The 24124-nt window shown below is 38.0% G+C and overlaps 1 protein-coding gene across 4 annotated transcripts in view; it reads left to right on the plus strand.

Moving 5' to 3' along the window:
- LOC131675161 (coiled-coil domain-containing protein 186-like) overlaps window positions 1-24124 on the plus strand; it is a 274309-nt gene that overhangs the window by 124361 nt on the left and 125824 nt on the right. For all 4 annotated transcript variants that reach the window (XM_058954035.1, XM_058954058.1, XM_058954042.1 and 1 more), the window contains one exon: window positions 14991-15261. In XM_058954035.1, the coding sequence (XP_058810018.1) occupies window positions 14991-15261 (271 nt within the window). The remainder of the gene's footprint in view (window positions 1-14990; window positions 15262-24124) is intronic.

Genomic DNA, 24124 nt, shown 5'->3' on the forward strand with positions numbered 1-24124 from the left:
ATCAATTTCAAATTGAAATCAATAATGAAATCAAATGAATTGATTTAACCTTATTTGAAATCATGTGAAATCATGAAATCATTGCAATCATTTCATTTTTTTTTCAATTTTCAAACGATTACTCATCAAGCCTCTTTTTGTTTGTGAACAACAAAACGCCGCGCCGGTGGTGTCGTTTTCGCCTCCTCGCCACGCGGATGTTTTGGCTGGATAAGAACTTCTTGGCGCCTGGACACAGGTGACGTGTTTCGACTTGACGAGATCGCGATCGATCGAGGTTCTTATTCTTGCGCCGCACTTGACTAGACGCAGCTCGCCGAAGCAGTACTCATTATTTCGTTGCAGTCTTTAGTCATAGAACTTGGGCTTAATACCCAGTTAGTTTCGTGGAACTTGTGGCAAATGCACTGTTTTCTGCACGTGTTTTGTGCGTGTTATTGTTTATAATGTCTAAAGTTTAAGCGTATTATTCAAGTTATTAGTAACAACTGTAGAACCGAAAAAATTACAGTATTCTTTCGAATACTCTCAAAACGAGTATTTTATTCTTTCATAAGTGGCTATACATCAAACAAGTAAGTACTTTTTTCAACTTTGATTAAAAATAATCAATCTGTTTTTCATAAATTACTGTACCTATTTTTCCGAGTGCTTTTTATTCATTCTATCTATATATACGATCGTATACGATCTCTTCGTGATCTCTTAACCTCTGAAATTTTTAGATTTAATTGTGAAAATTAGATAAGCTCATTATAATTGTATTATAATAAAATTATAGTGCTATTCAATTAAGAAAGAACCTCGGGAAAAAGTGTCGATTTATTTGTACTTAAAAGAGAATCGAAATTACATTCGGAATGCGAGCCGTCAAGCGCGCGCTCATATTGAATTTACTATTGACAGTAACGTGCGCGAACTGAGGCGTAAATAATAAATTATTGGATATAAATAATAATTCGGTTACGTACATATTACAATGGATTTATTTATCAATTCTTTTCGTTGCTATGATTATAACCTTATTTTTAAATATCTGAATTATGAACTGTGTAAAAAATTAATATCAAAAGTGTCTTCTCAAAAATGAAAGTCAATATTTTTTAATATAATATTTTTATATCTTTGCAATGAAATGAAATAATTTAAAGAGTATTGATCATATATGTGGTATTTCTTTTTTCTGATTTGTGTTAAGAAAAAATATGAAAGTATCACGTCATAAGAGTATAAGAGTTGTTACTTTTGAAATGTAGATTTGGAATAACAAGAAAAAAATTACCAGAAATAATTTTCGATAACAAAAATAATTTTCTTATTTTATAGGAAACGTTTATGCAGACAAGAAATTAATTATGGAGAAAATCGACGAAACAAATTCAACTCAACCAGGTAAAAAGGCCAAGACACAATCAGAATCTAATAGTGCATCCGAGAGTGCATCAATATTTTGGACAATACTAGAAAAAGAAAAAGGTTTAGAAATTCGCAAATACATAAAAAATTTGTTGGATCTCTGTAACTTGGGTAACTATGTAGCTTTCAAAAATATAACTAGTGAAGTTTTAGTAGAAGTTGAAAAATTTGCTCAAGAAGTTGCTAAGAGTCAAATACCACCAAATCAAAATTTTGAATCCTATTTTGGTCCTCATCATGAAAAACCAGAAAATTTTAGATTTGCAATCGGTGATAGATTTTTGATTTTAGATTTAGTTAAATTTGTTAATGATAAACCAGATAGTTATTTCAAAAGTTTGCAAGGTGTTGAGATTACAAGTCTTGTTTCTCAAATGTCACAATCAAAGAAAATACAGCAGTCACCGAATCTATCAAACTTGGATGTAAACGAAGAACAAAAACAATTATCAAAGCAAGTTGCAAAGTGTATTTCCAAAATAGTTTTTGATGAAAAAAATCTAATGGCAAGTAGTAAAGATAAAAAGTCACTTTTAGAAAAAGCTGAAGTTACAGTGTCAATTTCTGAAATTTACGATTCCAGTAATTTACCAAAGTCATACACCTATAAATCGAAAATTAAATGTCCTTTATGCCCGCGCGTAACTAATTTAACAAAATGTAGTTCTGTAGGAAAAAGTTCGCGATGGGTTATTTCAAATTATGAAAGACATTTAAAAGAACAGCACAGAGACTTTGTCTTGAAAAGACCGTGCCAAAAAATTTCTCTTAAAACAAAACAAAATTTAGATGAGTTTGCTAATAAAAATAAAGAAAGTAGTTCTGACTCAACTTCAATAGATAGCGATGTAGTTGGTGAAAATTCACAAGGTTGTACAGGAAATGCAGTAACAGAACCAGAAAAATGTTCATCTAAAACAGATCAGAGTAGTCCTTCAAAGCAGGGGGAAAATTAAGTCAAAATGATGAACGAACGAATCATTTTGACTTTTCTTTGAAAAAAGTTCGAAATATTTCAGAAGATTTTGTGCGGTCCAAACGAAGAAAAAAGCAAATGTATGATTCCACATCTAAAAATCAACCACGTATTACTGCTTTCTTTCCTATTTTGAATGAAGTAGAAAAGTTGATCAAGGAAAATAATGAGTTACGTGAAAAAATACAATATTTTATAGATGCAACTACTGAACCTACTTCACAAATCAATAAATCGTTAGATCAAATAGACACTGGCAACAATCTTATCACGCCTTTTTTGAAAAAATTATACAACAATGCTGTTTTTAATTGCAACAAAAAACAACAAGGATACCGACATGATGAGTCTTTAAAACTTTTCGCAACTTATTTATATACAATAGGAGGGAGACTGTTGTACGAAACTCTATACGCAAATTTATTTCTCCCGTCACCGAGTACGGTTAGTCGAACTTTAAGTAAATATAGTTGTTATATTGTCGAAGGCCAATGCAGAGCGAAAGAACTCAAAGAATTTCTGATTTCAAGAAAATTACCCTTAAAAGTATGGCTAAGCGAAGATGCAACGCGCATCACAGGTCGTATACAATATGACAAACAAACGAACCAATTGATTGGGTTCGTACTGCCATTCGACGCTAATGGAATGCCCATTACAGATTCCTTCAATGCTACATCAGTCCATGATATTCAAGAATATTTTCAGACAGGTACTGTCGCCACTTTGCTATACGTTATTATTGCACAGTCGCTAGTTGATAAAGGACCATCTTTTTGTTTGTGTGTGTTTGGTACTGACAATAAATTTGATCATACAATAGTGAAAAAACGATGGAAGTATACTATTGACTGTTTAAAGAAAGAAAATATCACAGTAATGGGCATTTCATCAGATGGAGATCCACGTTTACATAAAACTATGCGCGAACATTGTAAATTAGAACCTCAAAATTTCACTTCAGAAGAAAATCGTTGTCCTATCGTAGGATTTTGTGCAGAATTAGATACAAATTTACTTGTAATGCAAGATACCATTCATATTGGCGCGAGGTTGCGAACGCGTTTGCTAAAACCGTCAACTATTTTGCCAATGGGTAACTACTTGATTTCGTCGAACCACTTGTCAATATTAATAGATACAGTTTCAAAAGATGAGCATTGTCTAAATTTAACAGATTTATCTTTAAAAGATAAAATGAATTATGCATCAGTTGAAAAAATCAGCGACTGCAAAGTGCTTGATTTACTTTCAAAACACATCTTTGGTAGTAATGCCACGATGCTTTATTTAAAAATTATCAATTTATTCACTAATGCTTTTATGAACCATCAGTTAGATCCTTCAACGCGAATTCACAATGCATGGTTTTGTATTTTTGTTTTACGATTTTGGAGAGCATGGTTACAAGGTCAAAAATACTCAATCATAGATAATTTTATTACTTTGAATACATATATTTGTATAGAAATAAATGCTCACGAGCTTGTAAATGCTGCTATAAAATTCAAAGCGGATGATTCATCAGAATTATTTTTACCATGGCTTTTCTGCAGTCAGCCTTGTGAAAGTTTTTTTCGTCGATTAAGATCAATGTCTTCCACATTGTCAACGATAGTCAATTCAAATGTTTTAGAAGCTATGCATAGAATGCAACGGGTACAATTGCAAAATGATATATCTAGTAGCTCTTGTGAGAACTCTACAAAAGATTTTAATTTTCCACGATTTCAAAATCCTGTTAAACCTACTAAAACTTTTACGTTGCCTACTTTTGAAGAAATAGTTGCAATTATCGACAAAGCAAAAATAGCAGCTCACTCTGAAATTAGTTTGTTAGGAATGGAAATGGATATTACCAAATGTGAAAATATTTTAATTAAAAATTGTGATAACTATTACTGTGAGGATGATGAAGAATTTTTAACTGCTAGCGAAAATCTTGAAAATGATTCGATTGAGAATGTACCTAAAGATGCAAAAGTAAAAGCTATCGATGAAAGTAGCGAAGATGATGGTGAATTAGTTCACGATTTGAATGTACTTTCTTGTATAACTGGGAAAATAGAGCTTAAAAAGCATGACAAATATATTAATAAAATAAACCCAAAGAGTGAATTTGTGTTGATCAAAAATAAAATGGGTCATGAACATATTGTTAGAAAACAATCAATTTGCTGGCTTTTAAGCAAAAATAAAACTGATCTTAGCAGTGATAGGTTACAACGGGTAAGAGATTCTGAATTAAATAAATATAGTAAAATGTGTAAAAGAAAAAATAATGAAGAAGTAATGTACAGCAAAAAGTGTTCTGAAATTCACATAGGTGAATGGTGTATTTTTAAAAGGTTAGATAATGAAAATTGCTATCTTGGCCATATTGTCAATTTTGGATACATGGCTGGACCAACAAATAAAAGTTTAGAATATTCAAGTTCTTATGCATGCATCGAAAATAACACAAAAGATATTGGAGTTTTATGTTACTGGTACGAACCTGTTGATAATAAAAGTAAGAATATTTTCGTATCAGTACCAATGGAGAAACATGGATATATTAACATAAAAAATTATATATGCACTATATCAAATCCTACAATTGTCAAAGAAGGAATTATGTTAAATACAACCTTATTTCAAAAAATAAAAAATTTTTTTAAGTAAACTGTCTTATTCTTATTTTCTACAGCTTTAAACGACTTTAATTAACCTATTTATAGAGTATAATTACATAATTAACTTGTTAATATATTATTTTTATTGATGACAAATGATTTCAAATGATTGCGAAATCATGCACAACATACTTTGAAATCAGATAATGATTGCTTGAAATCATACGAAATCATTGAAGACCTTAACCTATTTCAAATTTATCTTTAATCTCAACTTTTACGAAATCATTGTTAAAGTTCAATGAAATCAATGAAATCATTGAAATCATGTGACACCTACTTCAACAGTGAATAACCCCTCGCGAACACTCCCTCGCCGTGAATGGCCTATTTAAGTTGCTACCTCCCTGATTGCGCTGCTCCGGGACCAGACTAGGGGCTACACCTGCAGCCGGGGCCAACGAAGCCTGCGCGCTCTGACGAGCAATATCTTGCCTGTGGCTGTTGCCTATCGGCAATAGCCACGGCAATTTCACCGTTCTGCTTCTTGCCCTTTTTACCTAGTTTTTTGTTCTGCTGCTGCGCTTTCTTTTTAGGAGATTCGACTATTAAGACCTCGTCAATCGCGTCGTTTAAACCGTCAATGGTTTCGACCGATTTTTGCTTACCGGGTGACTTCTTCGTCTCTGTGTACGCGGATTCCGGAATTAGCGTTACGTCAGCCGTGGGCGGCTTTTGCCACCTTTTCCAACCGGCCATGCGATCTTCGAGCGCCATACCCGCTTCTTTAAAATTATTTAGATCCGAGAAGGTCTTAGTTTCAAGATATCGCTTATATCTTGGATGTAGACCCTCTATGATCATAGCTAACTGGCGTCTCACCGAAACGGGCGGATCAAAACGGCGTAAAATCGTCTGAAAAGCCGCGACATAGTCCGTAATGTTCTCATTCTCGCCCTGTGTTCTTTGACGCAATTCGCCGTAAAGTTGTTCTCTGTTCAGTCGTCGACAGAATTCGCTAGAAAAACTCTTTTTAAAGTCTTTCAGCTTCCTTCACACACCGCGATTAACCTCGTACCACCGACGCGCCTTATCGCGGAATGCAGTGTCTATTGCTATCAGCATCTCTTCATCCGAGATGCCATAATAGCGCTGGCAATCACTCAAACCTGATAGAAAACTTAGTGCGTTTGTACTATCCTTACCGGAAAAACGGAGAGTCCAGGCATTGAGCGCGCTTACTCCATCCGCAGGTTTACCATTTATATACTTGATTCTTGGAGGAGCACTCTTTTTGCTTGATCTTTCCGCTCTTACTTGCTTAGTTTTCCACGGCGATTTAACTTTATAAGTGTTGCAACTATCAGTATCCGATAGACTTGAGCTAGTGTCGCTTCCACTGATATTTTTTACCTGTCTTGCCTGCTTTTGTTTAGGTCGCCTTATGCTCATTACACTTTTCTCGCTAATAATCGAACCTTCACCTAATGGAGCTGGTATTTCCGTTTCCTCTCTAGTAGCTACTCGTACCTTGCGCTCCCAATCTTCAACCCATGAACTTACTCTAGGCGCGTGATATTTCGTGCTCGCCGATCTATTTGAATCGGCATAGAGGAATATACTACCTCCTCTATTGTTTGGTGCGTTCGCGTGGGCCGATGGCTCAGTCGCAACCGCTGGCGCGTTTAGCGTCTCGCGATCGCCGAGCGGCTTGGCCTGAGGTGGCAATGAAGCCTGCTGTTCGGCCTGAGCCGCTCTACTGTGCATCGCCTCTCTTTCAACTCTAAAAACTGCATTCGCACCATCCGTGATGCCCTGTCTAACCTCGCGCCTATAAATCCAACGCGGAACAGCAGTTAAAGCTCCCCAGATTTGGCTTATCGCGCTAGTGCTACGCTCGCCTTGGTTTTCCGCGATTTGTTCGCGTGCGCGTTCGGTCCTGCTGTCCGACGGCGAACGAGCCGCCATCGGTAACACGTCGTTATTACCGAGCGCGACTGCATTTTCGCCCGGCGGTCGAATTTGTTCACAAGAAGCGGCAACACTTGCTTTAGCCTGTGTTGCCTGCTCTTGTTCGCATGATAATTCGGCCGCCAAAGATGCTGCAGCTACCGCGAATTCATCGCCCAGGTTCGCGTTCCGTTGTTTCTTGCTGTTCGTCATACAGCTTTTCCGGAATTCGGCCTGACGCAAAATCGCTCGAGCGCAACGGTGGCTGCAAATCTGGCCGCTCTCTTAACAGCATATATCGAAAATACCGGGTTTGTAATTCCTCAAGATCACCGTGTAGACTAAGCTCGCGATAGCGCATTAATTCCAACAGAATGTTCTGAATGTTCAGAATGTTCAGAATGTTCTAGCGCATTAATTCTGTGGAATCAATTTTGCGTTTTAATTTTATCGCATGCGCATCGCGTAATATTCTGCGCAAGACTATTTTATCTCTACACGCTAGCGACATTGTTATTTCTAAAAGTGAAAATCCGTAACTTGACTACGACGCGAGCTTATGGGATTAAGCAAGTCTCGACCGGTCCGTGTAACCTGATACCTTACTAGCTAATTTCTTTCCAAGCTATAAGCCGGCAAGAAATCGCCTTGCTTACGCCTAAGGAAAGAAATTATAATTTATCAAAATTTACTTACCGTAATTTTTGAATAGGCAGTTTAGTAAAATTCTTAAAACAAAGAAAAACTAAAGCGAGGAAAGAACGCAGTCGTCTAGCGTCAAAGCAACTCAATGACGCACCGTTGTCATCCGACACCGCTACTAAGAAAGGTCACTGGCAAGCACTAACAAGGAATTCAAAATACCGAAAACTCGAAATTCTTTTACGCGCACTCTTTGTCCTTAGTTCACAAAGAAAATCAATTAACCGTTATTTCTAAAATTCATTATCAAACCATTTCTCTCATTTATCTCCCAATTGCCAGACTCACAAGGGATACCATGTAACAAAACTCAGTCCTTTGTTACCAATTCTTTTGCGGGGTAAGTGAGGCACTTTCGCTCATGACAATTGAGGGAGAAGAACGAGGGGAGGTTGATAAATAAATTATACAAAGACAGGAATCAAATCTCACTTACAACCTATTATTATTAATAATTATTCACACTGAACATTCGCACGCATAACATAATCTAAATTACCGACCAACAAACTGCAAATAGAACAATAAACTACTTAAGATAATCACAAATGAACATTTCGCATTTCACTAATACCTAATCGCGTACTTAACCTATTACAAACTTACTTAAAACTACGCGAACTAATACCGGGTAAATTGCCCGGCACGTGGGCGCCTGGACAATTCACCGGTCGCAGCTTACGTCACTATGAATTTAACCTAGCGCGAACCTTCAGATAGCCGGCACGTGAGTGCCAGGCTATCTCTTTCAACGCGCACCGGTCGTCGCATCAACAGAGAGAGAGAGAGAGTGTAGAGAGAAAGAAGAAAAGGAAGGCTTGACCTTTTATCTCCTGTTCCTCGCAACGTCGAGAATCCTGAGCGATGCGCTGCCGCAGGAAGTACCGGGTGTCGTCGCTAACCGCTGTCGCTGACCAGGTATCCGTAGGCAACGTTGACTCTCCTAGCAGGTGGGCTGGCTGTAGTTGTTGGCAAAGCCGTTGTCGGTAGAGTTGATCTTCCTTCCTTCCGGCTATCCCAAACTGCTCTCTCTGCTGGGCTCGGACTTCCGCACTCTAGTAGGACTAGGCTTCGACTCCCTCACTCTAGTAGGACTCGGCTGCGACTCTCCTCACGCACTAATTCTTGCGCGCATCTTGCAGCCGCTCAGCGGCGCTCGCTCCTCTCCCTACCTTGACCTATTAGATAGGCGGCACGCGACGCGTCGCTTATCGGTCACGCGTTGCGCGCCTGCCAATCCCTGCATAGGCCTAATAGCCTCTCTCTCTCTCTCTCTCTTCCTCACTCTCTCTCCGCGCTCTTCAACTTTTTCTTGCGCTCAACTGCGCTGGCTCGTCCTTGGCACTGAAACAAAAGGCCAAGTGTTAGACGCATACTTTAATGCGCCTAACGTTGGCCAACACGCCTTGCCGAGTGGGGGAGGGAGTACGCAGACGAGAGACCGGCACACGGCCTGCTCTCGTCATAGTTTTGTAATATTTGATAGTTCACCGCCTCATTTGATGTCCGTGAGTTTGTTAATAATGGTAAAGAATGACTGCAAAAAATCAAATTATAAAAACCAACCTGTACTATAAGAGAGAGAAATTGATAAAGTGTGTGACGAAGCAAGCAGTCTGCTCTTCGTCTGCTTCTCTCCCTCTTCCTCCTTTTCTCGACAAAACACAGTGGCATAAATTCCACCCCCAGTGAAAAATAGTATACTCAAAAACATTTATCATAAGTAGATAATTTTGTCTTTGGTACGTTATTAATCTTAAATCCAATCAGTTTATTATTTTCTAAAACAGTGATATTCTGATTATCAAAATTTTTTCCGAATTAATAGAAAGAGATACTTTTTCTTGTTTTTTCTATATTTATAGTTACTATGACAATGTTTTTCAGTATCCCGTATATAACGGTCTAAAGCCGCCATATATCTATATTAGTTTAAAGTTCTATCAATAGATGGCGTCAGCCAAACCCAATTTAAAATAGCTTACTTATCTTGATATATGGAAAAAAGTAAAGGATCAAAAAAAAAATTCCATTTTAACTGTCTGTATTTCCCTTGAAAATGATTGTACTGGAATTTAAAAAAAAGCGTTTTAAAGATTAAAGTTTCTAGTTTTTAGATCTTATAATCAAAAAATTTTTCAAGCAACATGTTCTGCTTAATCCTCATGAATACCAAAAAAAATTTTTTTATGAAATTTTTTCAGTTTTTTTTTAGTCTACGAACTTGGAAAAAATTTTTCTAACTTAACCACTATATGGATCGGATAACCTATTTATTCAGCTTTAATTTGCATTTTTCAAAAGTTCAATACCCCCACCTCTCGCTGAGATATCGAACTTTGAATGGAAAATGATCTTTTTGTCTTTAACCATCAATATCTCAGCAACCACTGATTGCACAAAAAAATGAAGGTAGATTTTGAAATCTTGAATAAATTTCCCAAAAAACTGTACTACTGTTTTTGAAAAGAAAATTTTTTTTTTATTCTTTACATTAATTTGAAAAATCAAGAAAAAAAGGGTATTTCGTGGCTTTTGGGATAATCAAGCGCCAAGTTGGAACTAGGTTGCCCGGTCGGATTTACGCTTCATGTCTGTGTTTTTTTTAGGAGAAATGAGACTCGGAGGCTCGTCAGTTCCTCCGTAGTTAATGACTCCAAACTCATTCTTCTAGGAACGTGTGTGTATGTGTGTGTGTGTATGTGTGTGTGTGTGTGTGATGAGGAAAAAAAATTTTTCAAAAAAAGCATTTCCATTCTCTTAATAACTAGTATTGCCACCCCTGTTCTCAATAACGGCTGCCAAGCGTTCAGTTATATTAATGCAGCGGGCAATCTAGGGTTGCGGAATGGTGTTCCAAATTTGCTGAAGTGCAAGCTCTAATGCGGCCAACTTGTACAAATTTACATACTCTCTGCGCAAACGACGACCCATTATGTCCCAAACATGCTCGATGGGGTTAAGGTCTGGACTCATTGGTAGGTGCCGCAGCAATGTGATGTCATGTTGTTCTAAAAAGCGTCTGGTGATGTTGGCTATGTGTGGACGTGCGTTATCTTACATTAGAATAAACACCCTCTGATGTCGTCGTCTGCGCAGTACAATCGATCTCAAAATTTGGTAAATGTAACGCTGAGCTGTTAAGTTTTCGCGTACAATCAGCATAGGTGTTCTCCAATTTCGTGAAACGCCGCCCCAGACCATGACTGATCAAGTTCGAAATTCGATTGGGTATATCAACTTTATTTAAAATTTAATTAAAATTTTAATTCAGTTGAAATTTACAAATCAGGAAAATCATGAAATGAAATAACAGAATCCCGTTAAAAAGGGCAAAGATTATGATCATTTATAATCGTAAATACGACCGGGCAACCTCCATGTGGTACGCTTCGGGTAATGCTGATGCCGGCAGTAGTTTTTGTTCAAAATTTTTTGAAGTTATTAAAAAAAATGTTTCAAAATTTAAAAAGAAATTTTTTTTTGCCTTTTTTTCAAGATTATGATGATTTAAAATCAAAATTGAGATCCTTTAATTTTTTTCAAAAATTCGATTGAATAAAACAAAAAAACGGCTTGATCGATTGAATTTAAACTCTGTGCGGTTTTTGTAGGCATATTGAACTGTAAAAGACAAGCTTAACATTTCTGGTTATCGCGATAGTTCCAACTTAGCGCTTGATTATCCCAAAAGCCACCAAATACCCTTTTTTTCTTGATTTTTCAAATTAATGTAAAGAATAAAAAAAATTTTTTTTTCAAAAACAGTCATTTAGTTTTTTGGGAAATTTATTCAAGATTTCAAAACCTACCTTCATTTTTTTGTGCAATCAGTGGTTGCTGAGATATTGATGGTTAAAGACCAAAAGATCCTGTTTCATTCAAAATTCGATATCTCAGCGAGAGGTGGGGGTATTGAACTGTTCAAAAATGCAAATTAAAGCTGAATAAACAAGTTATCCAATCCATATAGTGGCTAAGTTAGAAAAATTTTTTCCAAGTTCGTAGATTAAAAAAAAAACTGAAAAAATTTCATAAAAAAATTTTGTTTGGTATTCATGGGGATTGAGCAGAACACGTTGCTTGAAAAATTTTTTGATTATGAGATCTCAAAACTAGAAACTTCAGACTTTAAAACCCTTTTTTTTAATTCCAGTAGGACCATTTTCAAAGTAAATACAGCCAGTTAAAAAACGTCAAAAAATTTTTTTGTGATCCTTTAATTTTTTCCACTAGTGCATATTCTCAAACTGTTTGCCAAATGGAGTAAACTAAACTGGTAGCAGTTTGGGCATTTCATTTGATCAATAAACTTAGTCTTTATTAAATCTTAAATGATGATCTTAACGCATCATTTGCCTTAAACTACCGCCTACCCTCCCTTATCATGGAATTAGATAAACAACTTATGAAGCATCCTGCCCTCATAAGTGAAAAGCGAGTCTAAGCCTACTTTACAGTCTTGATAAGTTGGCTTGACAAATAGCTGCCAGAAAAAGGAAACACTATTCTCGAAGAATCAACCTAGGTGACAGAGGCTGATTCACTGCCAGGTATAAAAATATCAGAGCGCCTTTTGATTTCTGTAAGATCTGCAAATATATACGCTCAGAGCTGTTGAGAAATGCCTACGATGGAGAGCAGACAAGCCCAGTTCTCCCCCCGACATCTCAATAACAGGCCATTATAATGAAGGTTAGGAAATGTCAAAAAGTATAATATCGCAGATTATGACCAACAACAATGAAAAAGAAATAGATCGTCGAATTTGGGAAGTCTCGTCACACGATGAAACAGACCAAAAGTTATACGCTTCAGACGATGGAGAAGCTATTGTACCGTACGCTAATCAGGTCACGGCGCGAGATAAACTGGACGACGCGCTAAAAGAGAGAAAACCCAGGACGAGAGAGGGTCTTTGTGTGGCAAGTCTCTGGCTGCTGTTCGAGCAGCTCCCCGGCGATCACCATCAGACGATCGAGGAGCCGATCCCGGCCGCCAGCCGCCAACCAGCCGCCGCCGGTGATCCGACGAGCTCCATTGCCAGCTGGACTACGATTCCGCCGACGCCGGCTCTCCACCAGCGAGCCGCGGGAGGAGCTACCCGGTGGGTTCGATTCTGCTCTATTCCGCGGATCTCTCTCTCTCTCGCGTACCAGCTCTCGCCCGGTGCAACGCCGCGAATTGAATTGTCGCGTTTGATAGTCGAGTGAATCCACTCCTAAATATTATAGACTCGTCGCGTATGATAGTTTAGCGACTACGCTCCTATTCGCCGCCTGCTGTCGCGTTCTGTGGATTGAGCGAATGCACTCACCATTGTAATTTGTAAGAATCTGTAAATGTAATTTCCGATGGCTTAAATAAAGGGATCGCCTCTTTGTATTTATTCCGACTTCTTCCATTCACCTTTCCCGTCGTCGCGGTAGATTCGTGCCCGTGGAAGTCAGCGCCGGCTTCCTTCACCGAAGTAGGACCCTTTAATAAATCGCAGGGGGCATAGCAGTGGCGCATTTGACTGTGTCTTTGAGGATATCCCCCCCCCCCCTTTGCAGATGGAAGATCTGGTAGCTGCCGGGGATCTCTTAAAAGAGGATTTTGACTACAACCTGCCCGGATCTCCGACTAGCACAGCCGTGGCAAGACAACCAGCCGCAGCCAAGATGCTATCTTGAGGTAGACTGCCACGTCGGATAAGAGCGGGATTTGGTCGATTGACCGAGATCCCGACTGACCCAACAATCTATCCCCCCCTCCGAACTTATTTTAATTGCTGGCGGCTTGACCATAATTTCGAGAACTGTCCCCACCAAAGATGGTTTGTTACAGTTATTCATTCATTGTTTATTTTTTTTGTATCCGCTGAGTTAATATTCGATAACTTAGTACTTTCCATTCCATAAAGTATATCGCTATGCTTTGGCAATTAGAAATTTATTCGATATTTTAAAACTTTGGTTCGTGTACATGCTTGTTTTTCAACTTTAAATGCGATTATGAGCGTAAATACTAGTTTTCAAAAAAGCTGCTGTAAATTGTTACTGTTAAAATTCCATTAGATAATTGTTGACTAATGATTTATGAAATTTCCATTGTTTATTTTCTAGTTAGTCTGATGAAATCTTATTTTTATGTGACAGGGCGAACACCGACGCAGCGACCAGGCATAGCTGTGACAACATAGCTTTCAAGCTTGGTTTTGTTGCAGAGCCTGGAAGATGTGAGCGTGGCTGGAGAAGGGGGCCTCGAAATGAGGGTGAGAGCGAGAAGAGCAGAGAGAGAGAGAGAGAGAGAGAAAGAGAGCGACTAATTAGCGGAGAAGTGATTGATCTGGGGATTCATAAGCGAGGAAATTCGCGAGAATCTAGGGACAAAAAAGTCAGAGGGAGAGTCGAGAGAAAAGCCAGAAGAAAGATCCAGCAAGAAAGTTCGGAAAAAGAGTGGAGAGAGAGACTGAAAAACTGTTGTGTGTTCGAGCTACCCAGGATACTCTGTAGAGGGACAGTGCCGTGAGACTCCAGGACACGAGTCCGACACACGTTCATCGCTGCCGAGGTAAAGGCTGCCAGGAGGTCCTAACAATGTGCCCTTTCCTGAATCCTCGAGGCTGGACAGCGGCGTAGGTGTCATCGTTCCTCGAGCACCTCTGCCAGTTGAGCTGCACTTCTTTCTCCTCCGGGCTGTTACTTACGAGCAGAGTACGATGAAACCTCGTAGGTCGGTCTCCAGAGCATCTGAATTTCTTTGCGTCGAGGACACTGAACGAATTCGCCCGTGTTCTTATCGCCTAAATTACGCTTGATTGTCACGTTTTCACGAGTGAGCGAATACGCTCACTCTTTGTAATTCTTCTTTATTAATTCGAATTTGGTTTATTTGTTGATCGCGTTTTGGTGTGTGAGCGAGTCCGTTCATTCACCCTAGAGATAATTAATTAATTTTGTAATTGATGTTATAAAGACGTAATAAAGAGATCGCCGTTTGTGTCTGTTTGTATATATGAAATCGACGTGTAATATTTCTTAATTGCCTAGTCTCAATTTTTCAGCCATTCAAGGTGAATTTGTGTTTGTGGGAGTTAACGCCGGCTTCCTTAACCGTGACAGGACTTAAAATCGCGGGGCTTAGTTGTGGCGCACTGTAGCTAATGAGTTTTCCCTTTGCATTTATCTTATTAATTTGAATCCAATTTCTAATAAAACTACTATTACAGTAATTTCAACTATAAAAATAGGTAAATTTATTAGAAAAATGTGGAATGAAATCAATCTAAGTATATTTATCATTGAGGTACATAGTTTTCTTAAATAACTGGAATTGTTATCTTGCAGGTTAAATGATGCTGCAAAAAAAAAAGTAGAAATCATTTCGAGAGAAAATTTAGATATTCAACAAAAATACGAAAAAGTACAAGATAAAGTAAAAAAACGGAACGAAGAAATTCATATGAAATGCTCAGAAATAATGGAGTTACAAAATCGCATCAAACATTTGAAAATAATTGAAAACGCTAAAGAAATGAAATTATCATGGGCTCAAAATAGGCTGAAACTTGTTAGTAGTGCAGCCGAAGAAATGAAATTGAAATTAAAATCATCTTTGGTAAATAACTTTTATTACAAGTTTTTAATATACTGTATTTAATATTTTAACAAGAATAAATTACAAAAATAACTGTTTTCTGGTCAGTCAGATAGTTATTTAATCAAAATATAAAATGTACTACTCTATGACAAAAAGTAATGCTGACTGTATGAAAAAGTCATTATAAGATTTCGGCTGAAAAGATACAAAATATTTTTTTAAATCATAAGCTTAAATTTCACTAACTATGAAACTAATTGTTTCATGCGAATACGTTATGAAAAATATCATATTACTACCATACATTATATATAATAACTAAAAATAGTAGGAATGTTCATATAATTTATTTGTGTTTGCGTTCTTATTCCATAGTTATAAAGTTTTTTTGGTAAAAAAGTAGGAGAGCCAATATGAGCAAAGAGATCTTGGTATTTGATGTAAAAATTGCTTTTAAAAAATCTGATAATACTATTTTTTAAGTAGCAGAAGCAACAATTTAAACTGAGCCAGGTATGATTAATCAAGTACTTTGATACTTTTTAAAATACTTGTCCTGTATCTCCACTTTTTGTTAGACGCTTAAATGAATTGATGTTTCGACTTTCGCTGCCAGCCTGTGACTCTTACTATGGGTAGGGCGTAAAACTCACTCAAAAGAGGAGACACCTAACGTCATGCGAGTATTGTCCAAAACATTAATACTCGTTAAAGCCTGTGATAATTGGGATAAACAGTAATAGCTCTGCTAGCGTGTCGAGGCATGCTCAGCAATGTTTACTTGCAGCTAAAAATAACAAGACTAAAATAAAAAAAATAGAAAATATAAATAACATAACTAACACCATTTCTTAAGAACCCAATGGAAAGTAACTATAAAATAATGATTATAAGAAAATAATCATTAAAATATCAGTTTTTTCGATATTTACCATTGTTGGCATTTTGAAGCTAAATCTTATTATGAAACGAATAGTGCTATTATATTATATGTAAAAAAATACAGAAAAATATTTCATGTATCTCTAGTTGTTACGTTTAAACAAATCTACGTTATAATAAATCAAGGTCTAATTCTAAGATACTTCTGTAAATTAAATTTCAGACAGTAAACTAAAAATTGACATGATAATATATAAATAAAATGATAATATATAAAAATGTTAGTAGTAAAATGACTTATTCGTATTGATTGAGGTGTTCCTACATGAACATTAACAACCGTTACTAAAACCTTCGGAAATTCATTATTAAGACTTAATATTTCAAGACTACTACTTCACTGAGTCGAAGTTGTACGAATATAAACTCTCGTTGGCTTGCAACAGAGAGCAAGTGTATTTCGAAAACAACCAGAGTGTTCAATCGTCAAGCAACAAACATAGTCTGATTTCACACGGTTCGGCACATCGATGTGTTACGTGAAATTCTGCTAAGTTGTCGTATCTGTCTGGGAAAGGCTAGACAGCGTCGCAACAAAAATTTAGCTGAACTTTCAGGTGGAAATAAAATGATTGTGAGATTAGATAGTCTAACGCTACTTTTTTCTCAATAGATCATCAGAGGATTAGAATCACTCTTGATGTAACAACGAGCGGATTTATACTCGCAAAAAAGGTCCTTGTTTACGTTGGATTGCCCCTACAAAGCTTTTTTTGCAAATTTGTACAATTTTTCAACAAGCTTTACCGCGAAATCACGTACGCGAAGTAAAATATTCGTGTTTTGAAAAATTGAGTTGAAAAAGTTGAATTTTATAATATAATTCATTCCTTAGGGAAAAAATCGTCTTACGAATTATAATCAAATAAAATTAATTAAATAAATAAAATAAAATTTACAGTAAAATTATAGCAATTTTTCACACCTAAAATTATTTATGATACACGAAACATTATCCAAGATCAAGATTATCAATTTAACAAACAGAATTTAAATAATACTGATTAATTAATTCGTAAATTACTTCTTTTGCAAATATAAAATCGATAATCGGATAATAATCAATTTTTTTAATTTTACAATTACATACAGTTGGATCACTATCTCGCAAGGTAATCTTATATGTTTAAATAAATAAATAATTTTTTATTTACCAATAACTTTGTTGAACAATTAGCTATCAATGTATCGAATTCTTGCTTATCTTTCTTAAGATGCTAATTTCGCTGTATGATATTCAAATTCACATTGCATTTGTTTCTTGCAAAATTATTAGTGATTTATACTTCAAAATTAAATTTCGCTTAGGCTTGCCTAATTAATACTCATAACAAATTTAAAATCAAGACCAACATAAAACTAAACTGAAAAAGTGCTTTTCTGCATTGAACAAGCTTGAGATTACAGATTTTGCATAGTGTGACGTCACGGTCGTGATATGGTAATGAATTTGATTAAGTGCTCTAACACATCTAAGGATAACAATATATAAGGTAGCATTTTAGTTTTGATAGAACTTTTTCTCATTTTGAGATGTGTAGCCATTGCGTATTAAAAACCGAAAAAAGAACAGATTAGACCGTACTGTTACAATAATATATCACATCAATTTAAGAACATCAATCGATATATCATATATTTAAAAATAATTTATAGTTCTTAATAATTTCAGTATTTAAAATGATTTATTACCTAGTTGACCTGGCCCTCTGTGTAGATATTTGTTTTCTTCTGATTCAAGGATAACCTATCATTACTTTCTTGTATGTAACACGTATTCCCGTCTCCCTCTAGCCGGCTCGCACTGTAGTAGGACGCTCTCTCTTTCCCTTTTTTACTCGGGTACTAATGCTGAAAAACAAAGGCAGGCATCAGGTACTGAAGAATAAGAATATGTCTGATGCCAGCCGTGAGCCCTCGTCAAGGTTAGAGAGAGGGAAGGGACACACGATGTAGGCTATGACCAGCCTACATCGTTACAGCTCCTCCAAAGGCCAAAGTTCTCTTCCTAGACAACGAAGCTTTACCCATTTGCAAGTCTCTCTTTTCCTTTCCTTTGGCAAAAAACTCACGACTTGGTCAGACGCTAAAATAATAATACCTTAATTATTAACTTATACTAAGATTAGCTTAATTCTAATTTAACTCGGGAACGGAACTAAAACTTATAACTCTTTATAACGAAACTAATTTTAGACAATTTAATTACAAAACCAAACAAGTAGTCAAAATAACGTATAACATGAATAAATAAATTAAATCAATTGTGACGGTCTAGGCCTGTCATGGCCTACACCGTGTGCTTATCTCCCTCTCCTTCCTAGGCAAAGGCGCACGGCCGGCATCAAGCGCACGTTTTTATCACGTGCCTGACGCCTGCCCTTTTCATTTTCAGTAACGCACGAGAGCGGAGGACAAGGTCAGGGACGCGACGACGCGTTCGAATATTGAGAGTGCGAGAGAGAGAGAGAGAGAGAGAGAGAGAAGCAATAGTTTTAGTGGTTGGGCTTGGCGCGCGGCACTTGTCGCGACCAGCATTGCCGCGTGCCACCGATTAGGAGGCGAGTGGTGGGAAAAGGCGTGAGAAACCGGCTCTCATGCACTCGCGACAGTTACGCGACGCACGCGAGAGTGATCGGCCATATCAATTGGTGACCTTCTCTGTGAAGCCTGCCCCCCCCCCCTTTGTGTGAAAGAAGTCGGCATTCTTCGTCAGATTGGCCGGAGGGAATTTTCTCCACCACCGACACCACTGTCAGGAGATTTCCTGCAAGAAGCCGCCATCAAGATACCCAACAGCTTCTTCTGCCAGATCGTCGGTCACACAACAGCCTAGGATCCTCCTGCTGAGCCGCCGGTGGGACACCTTCGAGGCTGCCAGCAACAGCGACGTCCGCCGAAATTGGTCAGGTCATCGATTCCTCTCTCTCTTTATATCTCTCCCTTTCCTCGGCGATTCTCACGGTTCGCGTTGCGACGCCAGGCTTCCCCGAGCCGGCGTAGTTTTCGACAATGCGTAATTCAAGTAATTGTTAGAGCCGGTTAACGAAGTGACATGGCGCTAACGTGCCGGTCATCTCGTTTAGATTAAGTTTGTGCGTTATTGTTAATAAATATTTGTACTTTCGTCGCACTCTAGGTAGTGCGTTGTAATAAACGGTTTGTCAACGGATTGAGTGTGTGAAATTATTCTGCCCGCTGTTCTCCTTCCTGCTTTGCCTGGAGCGATACACCGCCTCCCTTGCCTTCCCCCTTTATAAATAATTAGTAATAGTGGTGAATTAATCGGCATTGCACGCTGACACTATTACACAATTTTCAAGAGTTACTAAAGATGAAAGTTATTAAAGAAGAAACTAAAGTTATGAAAGATCGAGCCAACGACATGACAAGACATAACGCGCGCGTACTCGCTTTTTAGTCAGTTATATTACCAAAAGAAAAACCATATCCTTAAATTTAAGGGTTCCTAATTCCTCAGTAACTAGAGTGAGGGAGTCTGCGCTACTGAGCCGAAAACCGTTTGCGTTAGCCATCATCGGTGGAGGCGCCTCCGATGCTTCCACCGGGGCGACCTCCATCAAGAGCAGACCTGTCCCGTCGCACGAATGAGACTCCACGCCGGCGGTTTGTAGCTTGGCCGGCTTGCGTGCCAGTCTTTTCCGGTACGCCTTTCTCGACCGATGGCATGGTTTACGAATCGCCCCCGGGGCGGTGGTCACGGCCGACGATTGTTCCGATTTTGGAGGTCCCGGAACTTGAGGTTCCTGCTGTAAAGCTGGCCTATCTTGAGAAACAGATGGCCCACTCGACAGCAGCTCACTCAAAGTCAGGGCCAGCATATCTCGAGTCGCCTCAATCCTCGCCTGCTCCAGCGAGTATGCCAGGCGACACCGCGGGCAATTGTCGACGATTGTGTCCAATCGTCCACAGTTGCGGCAATAGTCGCGCCTGAGCAACGGCTCGGCGAAGTCAGCCCTGCGGTGGGAGCCCGTCCGATAGTTAAAACATCTGTACGGTGGGAGATACAGCAGATCATCCCACGGCACAGGCGCCAATCCGCAGAGGAAGACTCCCGTCGAAGGACCTTGCGCTCGAGACGCCAGCCCTGCTTGCCACACCCGCCGGAGCCGACTCAGCTGAGTGCTCTATCCCTTGCCCCACCGCCGGGGGCGCGTCAGATGGCTATAACCAGCCTATACCTTTACCATTCATTAAGCGTGATTCTGGTGAATTTTCATTAAAGTCCCTTAAGAACACATTAAGCATGAGTCTGGTGTGTTTGTAATAACATTTGCTTATTACATACCGCGTTAGCATACGGTTTTCTTCACGCAACAATATTGCTCGTCCTACACGTGTTATACGATAGCCAAATCAGAGCAACCCTGAGTTTACGCTTACTCCAAGCGTACCTGAAAGTAACTCCGACATCACAATGATAATCAATCATATTGTTACTCTCGATCACATAAAATTTGTAAAATTATAACTAATAAAATTATACTAAAGAAATACGAAAGTGAATCCCAATGCTCCAAATAAAAATAAAATTACTCAATTATTTATAACGATGTTTCGCTGGTTTGTCTCCCAGCCTCATCAGGTTCTTTCTTTCAAAAATAATCAATTCACTACATAATTATAATGCAAAAAAATTTTTTTTACTCAAAAAATTGTATTCAAATGCATAACTAGAAAACAAAAAATACATACTGTGACGTCGTGGCAATGACACATCTCAGGTGAACCTGAGGCTTGGCGTAGTCTCAGGATTCCGTTAGCGCTAGAAGTGCGATTTCTCACCTCGACTAGCTGGATCACTTATCGAAAGTTATTTTAACCGAGGGGAAATAGTGCCACTATACCTATATTTCTGCCCTTAGATTCCATTCAATTGTGTAAATCCAAGAACGAGAAGTACCCTGGGTCCTATTAATAGTAGTACCCGGTTTTTCCTATCAAAGTCGTACCTAGAGCCTATCAATAGTAGTCTCTACATACGAAAATGGAAAAAATTTTTAGGGCGCTAGCTATTACTAGAATAGTGGAGAGAAAAGTAATAAGAAGTTTAGTTTGATTGCTTACTTTTTTATTAGAGAGTTTATTTTTTTCTTTTCTGGACACGCGCTCATTATTTTGCAGTGGCTGATTGGCTGCTTGGCTGCTCGACCTTTTCTCCTTGTACCATGTAGCTCTTGGCTGCTTGGCTACTCGACTTCTTGACTTGTTCCAAGTTTATTTACTTCTTGCTAGTAGCAAGGAATAATCCGATTTTGGGTCTTGTACAGCCCCTTTTATACTTGGGGGATGGTTGGGTGGTGAGTCCCTCTCTCAGCCTATCGATTTCGGGAGGAGTGGAACAGACGATGGCGCGCTAATTGGATTGCTTGTCTCTTCCGATTTTCCCTTGCTTGTTTTTTTGGCCCTGATTGGAGCGGGGGTGTGGGGAAAATCGAGGGCTTCGTCACTGGAGTACAGGCCTTGGCTCGCGAGATGGCACTTCGAGTACCGAGCAGCAAAAATTCGTCAAAAAGTTTATAATCGTGTAATAGTTAATTTTGAAGCAAACCCAATCAACCGTACATAACTTACATACTACTCAATACTAAGAACAATATAACAATTAAATCCGCCGCAAGGTACAGTTCATTATTAATTGCATTGTAATAAAAATAGTAAAAATTAGACGACGCTTATTATCTCGCACGCTACATTGTACAAATTCGTGAACTGTGTATTATCATTTCTAAAATTTATATTAATTACTAATTATACAGTTTTATTAATTTGAAATTTTATTGAGGAACGAAAATTCTCCTATAACTCAACTAACCGCTTGCTAGCTAATTTTTCCTAATTTCTTAAAATAAAGGTTCGTCAATTAACAAAGGACTTATTAGAATAAACGTATAATTTTTCCATCATTTTTTAAAATTTCTGCTTAAACTAAGCTCCGGAGCGAGAACTCAGTAAGAGGTTTGAAAGGCCAAAATTATTTGCGACATATTGCAAAAGTTAAATATTCAAATGGGAAAAAAATTATATTATTCATTCCAATGCTTAATTTTCAACTGGAAAGAGAAAAATTCGTTAGTCATGATGAGAACAGGATGTAGTCGCAGTTTTATGGCCCAATTCTCTTATCGACATGTTGGCCCTCTCCGAACACGTGTTCGGTTTAATTATATTCAGAAACGTTTCGTCAGCACATTTGCTGACCTCTTCAGGCTTTATTAATAGAAAAACAACAAATTATTAACAATAGAGTTGCAAAAGTAATTTTAATGGTATATAATTATATGTATGCGTTGTGACGGTAAACGTCAAATTAGCGCTGATTATTTAACTTAATTGCTGCCTGTGAGGGCAGCACCTGCCGGGGGGACAAAATACGTAACGAAGGAATTCGGCACGCGATCAGACGGAACGCGCGCGATTGAAATCGAACTAGTGAAGCCTAGATCATCCTAGCGTCCGCCCGCTTTCGTTACCGCTATCGACAATTCACGTGCCCTTGACATCCACACGCTTCAAAACAGCAGTAATTGGTGATCCCGGATTGCAGCCGCCAGGGAACTACTCAGCTACGAGCCAGAGGCCAGATCGAGAGAGAGAGAGAGTGTGTGAGGTTTCGCCATCGAGGGCGAAACCAGTGTGTGCGCGCTTTCGCGTCCCGCGAACAAAAACAATATCAAAAACTGTTCCGTGCTGTGCGACCTGCCGTAGTTTTTCTCCGATCGCCTACAAGTAAAAGGTAAGCTGGCCAGCTTAATTTCGCGATCGCGATATTACGAATAACGATTTAATTCTAACATTCGATGCGTGCATGTAACGGCTCTAATAACAAGGAGCAGCGAGCGTACCGGCAAAGCGTGTTGTCGACGAGCGAGCGTGCATGTAAACAAACGCGCGGGCCGATCTTTTGTGAATTTTGAGGGACAATAAAAGATACCGATCTACAAGTGTTTTCATTGATTCTCTCATTTCACGTAGCTTCCACTCAACTTAGTATAGGTTATTAATGATAATCGGTTGACTAGCGCATACTTTCTCATGCTCTCCCGGAATAGTAGCGAGCATTGACGATTTACGCGTGTCCCTTAATACAATTACGCGATATAAATTTATTAAACGGTTTTACCCCGTTACAGTGTGTATACCTGATTTCTCTCGTAGTCAAATTATTATAGGCTAAAACGAATAGCTCGTAGTACAATTAAGTTACAATAAAGTGAGAAATCAAGTATTTCAACCCATATATATACTCTTCATCCATTATCCCTTCCTTATCGATCTCAATAAAGGCTTATAAATGTGACTAACATATTGCATATCCTCTTTTTTATTTAACGTGTTTTTATGTAAGCCAATGTGTAAAATTTCGGATATTCTTCGTTTTTTATAATTCTTTTCATAATCCAATATCGTATCTTTTTTCCAGTCAAATTCGTGTGAGGACGTTCTTCTGTGTGTATCTGAATACTACTATATCTGAATCAATGTTTTTTTTGTGTTCGTTTAATCTAATTTTTAAGGAACGCTTACTTTCACCTATATAGACCGCTGAACATTGTTTGCAGTTAAAACTGTAGACAGTACCAGTGTTGTCTAATAAATCAGATTTGTCTTTTCCTAAACGGATAAACTCTTGTAATGGTTTTTGTAATAGAGGGATCGGCATAATGTTATGTTTTTTTAAGACAGATGAACATTTTTTGAAAATGTTGCAATTATTAGGAATAGCGACTGTAGGTAGTTTTTGATTTTCTAATTTTTTAGAATTTTTATTCTCTTTTTTGTATTTATTGATACATTTTTGTATATGTTTTTTCAAAAATGAAGATGGATAATTATTCTTTTTCAGGATATTAGTAATTATTTTTAAATTGTTGGAATGAAATTTTTTGTCAGCAAGTATAAACACTCGGTCAACTAA

Source organism: Phymastichus coffea, unplaced genomic scaffold, assembly GCF_024137745.1.
Source record: "Phymastichus coffea isolate CEN01 unplaced genomic scaffold, Cenicafe_Pcof_1.1 PCOF00001, whole genome shotgun sequence".
Taxonomy (NCBI): Eukaryota; Metazoa; Arthropoda; class Insecta; order Hymenoptera; family Eulophidae; genus Phymastichus; species Phymastichus coffea.